The sequence below is a fragment of the Triticum urartu genome, chromosome 2 (genome assembly GCF_003073215.2).
Source record: "Triticum urartu cultivar G1812 chromosome 2, Tu2.1, whole genome shotgun sequence".
Taxonomy (NCBI): domain Eukaryota; kingdom Viridiplantae; phylum Streptophyta; class Magnoliopsida; order Poales; family Poaceae; genus Triticum; species Triticum urartu.
The window spans coordinates 722,517,414-722,525,257 of record NC_053023.1 but is presented as its reverse complement, the minus strand read 5'-3'; the positions used below and the strand labels follow the sequence as shown (position 1 = coordinate 722,525,257).

At 43.3% G+C, this 7,844-nt stretch overlaps 1 protein-coding gene across 3 annotated transcripts; it reads left to right on the top strand.

The window, feature by feature from the left end:
- The first annotated feature begins 2,392 nt into the window (after nt 1–2,392).
- On the top strand, nt 2,393–4,796 carry LOC125534362 (SKP1-like protein 1). 3 transcript variants are annotated; one of them, XM_048697614.1, is made up of 2 exons: nt 2,393–2,404; nt 4,287–4,796. In XM_048697614.1, the coding sequence occupies exons 1-2, from the start codon at nt 2,393–2,395 to the stop codon at nt 4,794–4,796; spliced, it is 522 nt and encodes a 173-aa protein (XP_048553571.1). The 3 variants fall into 3 exon arrangements, with proteins under 3 accessions (XP_048553571.1, XP_048553573.1, XP_048553574.1); XM_048697616.1 differs by lacking the exon at nt 2,393–2,404 and adding an exon at nt 4,099–4,113 and having other exon boundaries at nt 4,290–4,796; XM_048697617.1 differs by lacking the exon at nt 2,393–2,404 and having other exon boundaries at nt 4,263–4,796.
- The last annotated feature ends 3,048 nt before the right edge of the window (nt 4,797–7,844 follow it).

Below are 7,844 nucleotides of genomic sequence, written 5' to 3'. Positions count from 1 at the left end.
TGGGCCATTTCATTTGTTTCTTTTTTGCTTTGTTGTTTTCTTTTTCTACCCCAGTTTTGTTTGCTTCTTAGTGTTTTTCTTGTATATTAACAAATATCACTATATTTTTAAAAATTGTTAATCATGTATTTAAAAAAGTATTCAACGCTTTTTAAAATATGTTCATTATGTATTTTTTAACTGCCATCATGTATTAAAAAATGTTCATCGTGCACAAAATAATTATTCGAAGTTTTTTTAAATAGTGTATTCTATATATTTTCATCACTTGCTTAAAAGAATGTTCATTGTGCATAAAAAATTGTTTGCTAGTGTTTTTAAAAAAATCTCCGTCATGCATTTAATAAAATGTTCTTGGCATATTTAAAAAAATATACATCATGTGTTTTCAAAACCGCCACTGTGTATGAAAAATGTTCATCGTATTTTTTGATTTTGCCTTTTTTCATTTTTCTCTTTTCATTTTATTATTTAATAATATTTTTAGTTTAGTTTTATTTTTCTTTTTCTTTCCTGGGTGTATTTTTAAAATACAAGATGACAATTTTTAATACATGATGAACATAGTTTTATACAAGATTAACATGCTGATAATACATGATTATTTTCTATGGAATATATGATTATCATTTTTATAATACACTATGAAGATTTTCTTTTGAAATACACAATATTTTCAGAAATATATGACAAATAGTTTTTTAATGCACGGTGAATGGCTTTGAAACACCCCATGAGCATTTGTTTAGATACATGATGAAAAAATTTGAAATTCATGATGAATAATTCTTAATACATGATGACCATTTTTAGTACATGATTAATATTTTTTGAAAATGAAGGATGAAAAATTTTAATACATGATAACCTTAGATACATACACTGTGAACATTTTAGAAGAATTAGTAAAACACTTTTTTCTATATATCTATATATTTAAACATTTTGAAATTTTCATAAAAAGGAGGAAATGAGAAAATAAAAAACTGAAATATGGTACCTCACCTGCACCAAACTAGCGGTATCACACGGTTTTTTTAATGCAAACTAGCGCATCACACGTTAGTTTTTCTAGAACGTGCACGTTGGCTTGGGGGTATGCTAGCGATTCCTGGGAGAAAACCAGTTGCTTTGTGGGCTCAACCCAATACGTATTATGTGGGCGACGTGGCCGTCTGGCCGTCCGGCCCTTCGGGGGGTATGAACATCTTTTTATACATAATGATTTTTTATGGATTAAGCGAGGTATAGATGATGAACTTTTTATGAATTAAGCGAGATGTGAACTAGTAGCTTGTTTTGGTTTGAGATGGCCGTGTATGCTGTGGAATGGATAGAGGATAGATGAGTTGGTGCTGAGCAAGCCACCGTAACCTGAATGTCACGGACAACGCCGTAGATGACGCTACAATAATGTACTGGATCAGCAACTGTTCCTGCATTTGGAGCATCTGCATCAAGATACCCTCAAGTTCAGAAACACAATGCAGTTCCGGAGGTCACCCGAACAAAAGTTACAAAACAAAGACTTAATTGCCTTGATACAACGAAAGATATAATTGCCTCACAGTGCATGGCGTGGTGACCTACTGCAGCAGTACTTCCTATCGGTAGATGTCCAAGAAATCCTGAAGATCAAGGCTTCACCAAGTCTGGGGGAGGACGTGCTTGCTTGGGGATCCCAACGCACTGGTATCTTCACCGTGCGGAGCACGTACCGGCTGGCGCTTGAGGACAAACTTCGTCCTTCTTCAGTCGCGGCGAGCAGGACATCGAACGGGGGACGTGCCGTCTGGGCATTATTATGGAGATGCCCTGCTCCTCCTAATGTGCGTGTATTTGGCTGGCGTGTGGCAACAAATTCTCTTGCTACATGGGCGAATAAGCTAGAGCGTCATATTGAAAAAACTGACATATGCCCACTGTGTGGTCTCGAGCGAGAGGACACATTCCATGTGTTTTGCAGGTGTCCACGTGCGGTCGAGTTGTGGCGAACCATGTCGCAAGTTTGGCAGATCCCTGATGTCAGGACGGTGCGAAATACTGGGCCAGAGTGGCTACTGGATCTCATTGCTAATCTGGACGACGCTGACCGCATGAGGATGTTGTTGGTCATGTGGCGTTGCTGGTATGTGCGTAATGAAATTACACGTGATAAGCAGCCACCGCCCATGGAAGTGTCCAGAAGGTTCTTGCAAAACTACGCCACTTCCTGGCTAGGCATCCAGCAATTTCCAAGCGGTGATTGGGCTAAAGGAAAGATGGCTGTAGGACGATAGTACTGTTTGTTCCTTATCGCATGTGCGACCAGCAAGGATAGAACCAGCCAAGTGGAAGCCACCCCCAGATCATTGGACGAAACTGAACATCTATGGGTCATTTTCTAGCAAGGATGGCCGAGCAGGTTCAGGTATGGTCCTTCGCAGGCATGACGGCTCAATCATTATCTCTGCCTGCAGCAGATCACTTTGGTCCTGCCCTGATGCACTTCACGCAGAGCTGGCGGGCTGTATGGAGGGCTTGGCTCTTGCACATCAGTGGACTAATCTACCAATTATTCTGGAGTGTGATAGCAAGCAAGCAGTCCAGATGATTTCGTCACAGGACCAAGATCGTTCGCAGTACTCGATGGTGGTCACGGAGATCAAGAGACTTCTGGGTGAAAGAGAGTGTAGTATTACTCATATTAGTAGAGAGCAAAATAATGTTAGTCATGTCTTAGCAAACTTTGGTTGGACGGAGGACCGCACTGTGGTTTGGATTGGCTCCGGTCCATGTAATATCCCTAGACTGGGTAGGGAAGACTTTCTCGGCTCTTGAGTAATACAAAACTCCTTTACCCCTGCAAAAAAAAAGAGAGTTCAATATCTATCTGTTATGGAAAAAGTAACCAAGGCTCAGAAGCATGGATAGAAAACTAGAGTAACTATCCATATGGTACAAAGAAGTCTGAGTGGCCAGGGCAATATTCAACACTCGGAAGTGCGGACGAAGGCAAGAAGAGTGGTCCTGAACGCAACAATGTAGAACCTTTTCTACGAGGATCGAATAACCCGGAAGTATCAAGTACCAACCGCTCGGTATTATCGCTGTAATTAAACAGAGCACTTCTTAGAATGAGAATTTTCAAAAAAAAAATCCAAGTAATGGATCGAAAGTTCCAGTTGAAATGGAGCGGAGGCACCAAATGTTGTCGCACGTATGCGAATGGAGATGTCGGAGTGCCAAGCCCGGATCAAGGTGTGTGTTTTTGTGTGATTGTAGCCTTGTTTCGTGGATGCACATTCGAGCCTGGTCAATCGCGAACTAGTTTCAATGGATGGAGAAATTCATCTTTCCTTCTCCATGAAAAAGGGAGCAGGGGCAAGATCAAATACCATATGGCATCCTTATTTCGAAGTGGCGGAGTCAGTTATTTGGCAAGCTTTGGTGTCCGACATAGCTTTTTTTTGCGTGGCAATACGTGTTTCATTTATATCATAAAGAACAAAGTACAAGTTATATAAAGACCGACATGACAAAACTGAAAAGATGGTAGAACATATCTGAGGTTTACACCAACGCTCGTCATCTGCCTCCGGCACCATCACAACAGCCACCGAATAAAAGAATGACGAATCACCTCCTCACCCGAGCTTGACGCGACTCCATTGCTGATATGCTACTTTGGTGTCCGCCATACCTAAAGTTTGCCGCATATACTAGGCATATGTATACTACAGTAGTAACTAGTACGTATACCACATCTTTCCTATTACATGTGCATATAATATTACCTACATTTTCTAAAAATAAAAATATTTTTTCCTCACAAATTTTCCCACACATAAAATTTGTTCCTACCTCCGCCACTGATCATGTGGTCAACAAGGGTTCATTCCTTGTGCGCGGTTTTTGGCCCGGTTAACCTTATGAACTGGGCCGTTCTAAACCGGAATATTCTCCATCACCACCTACGAGTACTAGACGCTACGTAACGTTCGCCTATATAGAATCTCCAAACAAATTCACTAGCAGACACGTTGACGAGACCTGACGCAATGACGAGGGACTCCTTGATGAAGATGAATATGAATACGGCCCGAGTCCGACTCCTTGATGAATACGGCCCGAGTTTACGATATAAATAGCCCCGGCCGGTTCCCAGCCCCAGCCCAAGACGCAACCGAGCTCCCATCTTTCGTTCTGTCTTACGCCGCAGCGTTTCTCGCTAGGTTTCGCTAGGGTTTCGATCGTATCGCGTTCGCCTCCCAATCCTCGGATCGATGGCGGCCGCGGAGGGAGAGAAGAAGATCACGCTCAAGAGCTTGGAGGGCGAGGAGTTCGAGGTCGACGAGGCGGTCGCCATGGAGTCCCAGACCATCCGCCACATGATCGAGGACGAGTGCGCCGACAACGCCATCCCGCTCCCCAACGTCAACTCGAAGACCCTCTCCATGGTCATTGAGTACTGCAATAAGCATGTCCAAGCCAGCCCCAAGCCGGCCGACTCCGGCGCAGCCGCAGACGCCAGCTCCTCCGCTTCTGCGGCAGCCGCGGCGCCAGCCCCCACCGAGGACATGAAGAGCTGGGACGCTGAGTTCATCAAGGTCGACCAGGCCATCCTCTTCGACCTCATCCTGGCTGCAAATTACCTTGACATCAAGGGATTGCTGGACCTTACTTGCCAGACTGTTGCCGACATGATCAAGGGCAAGACTCCCGAGGAGATCCGCAAGACCTTCAACATCAAGAATGACTTTACACCGGAGGAGGAGGCAGAGATCCGCAGGGAGAACCAGTGGGCTTTTGAGTAGAGAAGCATATACAGGCGTTGAATTCTGCTTAGTATTCGTCATGTCCACGTTTAGGAGCTGCTTTTTTAGTTTTTATTAACTCGTTGTAATTCTTCGGAACTCGTTGGGGTCGTTAAACATTGTAGAGAAGAGAAACAGTGCTGCGTTGAATTAATGCCTTAGTATTCGTCATGTGTCCACATTTGAAACAATTTTTTTTTGAAATTTCTTTACTTCAAGTGGATGTATTATTTGTATCTTTAGACAATTTATGTCGTGTGATTTGAGATTAACAAAACAAAGGACATGATGCCATCATCGAGTCATAAACTCGACAGCTACGTTTTGGTATGGTGACCATTTAGAACCAGTAGAACTTTGAGGACAAGTGATAGAAGACTATCTCTATATACAAACATATTTTTCTCGAAACAGAGGCGTAAGCTTTGTCTCATCGATTAATTAAGAGAGGAGAATATAGCTACTCCCACACACATCCCAAGTTACAAAAGTCAATCTCCGGATATGACCTAGTTTTTGTTGCTCCCACAATAACCCAAAGTTTTACTTATCTCTTGATCATGCCAAAGATGACCCCGGCGGTGGGGTAGATTTCTGTTGAAAAACCCGTGCATTCCTCTCATCTCAAATTTGTCCAAACCAAGGAGCTCGAGCATGATTTATTTCGTGCACTGAGAGCACCCACCTTCATGAGGGTGTGGATTATTACTTGGTATCGAAGCATACGGAGAGCGGGCCATTGGCCTCGGCATATAACGCACAATTCATTTGGTCAACAAGCACAACTTTGCGATGTTCCATTTCGGGTGCTTGTGCTCGGGTGGTTAGATTCCTTGTTGTGGAACCAGCCTATTAGGGTTCAATTTCTAGACCTAGGATTGATGCCCGTGTTTTCCTGGATTTATCTTAGTATTTCCTATGACGTTCGTTCAGTGGAAGTGATTATACTGTGTTTAGAAAAAAAAAGAACACTATAGTAGCTTAGCTAGGTAAACATGTTTCACTCTACCCTCGGAATGAAGTTTCTCATGGTGTTTTGAACTCGTTTCTTTTTGTCTCCCCAGATGTAAATTAGTTTGTGTTGGTTTGAGCTAGCTTCCCTAAAAGAACTTGTGGTTTGAGCTGGCCGTCCTTGTTGTGGAATGGTTAAACGAGTTGGTCCTCAGCATGCCATGGTGACCTGAATGTCAACGACAACGCTGTGGATCACGCCACAATAATGTACTGGATCAGCATTTAGAACGTCTGCATCGATGTGGCTTCAAGTTCAGACACCGCCAGTACAATCATCGTCGCATCCAGAAACACATGCATTTCCGGAGGTCACCCGAACAAATCACATAGGAAAAGAAACACACAAAGTGGCCAAAAGAGATGAGAAACAGCCAAAGATTTATTGGCCTTGATACAAGAAAATTACAATCAGGCTGCAACCAACCACACGCAACAAGAGGAGAAGGAGATGCAACCCCATCTTTCCTATCTACGAACACAAGAACACAAGGCAGATCACAAGAACAAAACCCTCCTCCCTACCTTAACTGAACAATAGCAACCTAGAGAGCCAAGTGTGAATGGGAGAACTCCATGCCAGCCGACGGCGGCCTCTCCTCCTCCTCCTACGGCATGAGCAAGAAGAAGAAAAGCTCCAGATCGATTCTTCTCCGAAGATACTTCTCCGCCGGTCCCATACATGTTTGAGAAGAGATTGTAATGCATCGTCATCTTGCCTCGGCCAATGATTCTTCTCCGAAGATACTTATACCCCAAGTATCAGCACGCTTTTTCAGAGAGGCTCAGCCGCTCTAATCTGACCTGGTTTGGAACTTCTCATCTGGCTTTCTGAACTTTGAAAGGTGTCCTGCGTTGATAGAGATCGGGTGCTCTGAACCTGGACGCCTTCTTGTAGCTTTTCACTCTGTTGTATGGTCTTGGGATTTGGGAATATTAGTCATCGATTCTGTAGTGGCAGAGAGCATGTTGCAATCAGTATCCTTTGCTTTTCTCCCTTTATGCTGCCTGCCCATACAGTCACGCATAATGAGACAGACAACTAACCCACTGGATTAGACAGATTTTCTAAAGGTGTTCTAGCATTATTTGTTTATAGCCTGTATATGATGATGCCCTTTGATAAACTGATGAAACCTGTAAGTTCCGCAGACCACCGACATGAAAAAGACAAGTAAAATACTTTGTACAAAATCAGCGACAATTAATATGGATCGGAGGGAGTATTTCGGTTACTTTTAAAACGATCTAAGCCTCAGCTCACATGTCACTAGTTAAGCTCATCAAGGCTGAATTCCTAATAACGAACCATTAATACATCATCTCCACACTTTCTGCTTCTGTTCTTTCAATATGGACTGTTTACGCGTGGCACGCACTATTGGCGCTTTTCAAAGAAGCTACCAAGTGAAAAGTAGAGCACTAGTACAGTGGAAAGCCATCTAGTTACTGAACCGGCTGTGAAATGTTCAACGCCACAGACGGCCAAAACATTTTCTCTTCTTCTTCTGCCTCTAAAGCAGCCTGATCGATCACTTTATCAAGATAGATACTGCAACAACCACATCCATCCATGAGGTTTATTGAACATTTTCTGCAACAAATTAAGCAAAGTTTACATGGACTCCCACCCCGTATGCCTCTCCCCTGTCTTGCAACAGGCACAAGCTTTGAGCCGGTTGGGATAATAATTATAATGTGATCTATGCATCTCCTTGCATGTGAAAGAAGGGCATATTCGTGGACAGAAACCTAGCAACGACGACGACACTGATCTCTTGCTTGCTGCTCGAAGAAATAAGGAATTTGCAGGGTCGGCAAGCACCTTTTCTCCATGATCTTTTGCACGATTCGGAGCTGCAAATCTAGCTGAGTTGTGCCGCACAAAAAGGCCACATCTCACGAGATTCCCTTGGCTATAGCTAGCTAGTTCATTCTAACCTAGGCTACATCACGGCTAGGTTCATTGCCAGGTTCATGGATCCAACACCAAGACCATGTATTTCCTCCATTCCACACCACAGTCCACAGGAGGCA

Bases quoted from the DNA above. Each gene is read 5' to 3' on its own strand.
- LOC125534362 (XM_048697617.1), top strand. From the start codon at position 4,266: ATGGCGGCCGCGGAGGGAGAGAAGAAGATCACGCTCAAGAGCTTGGAG.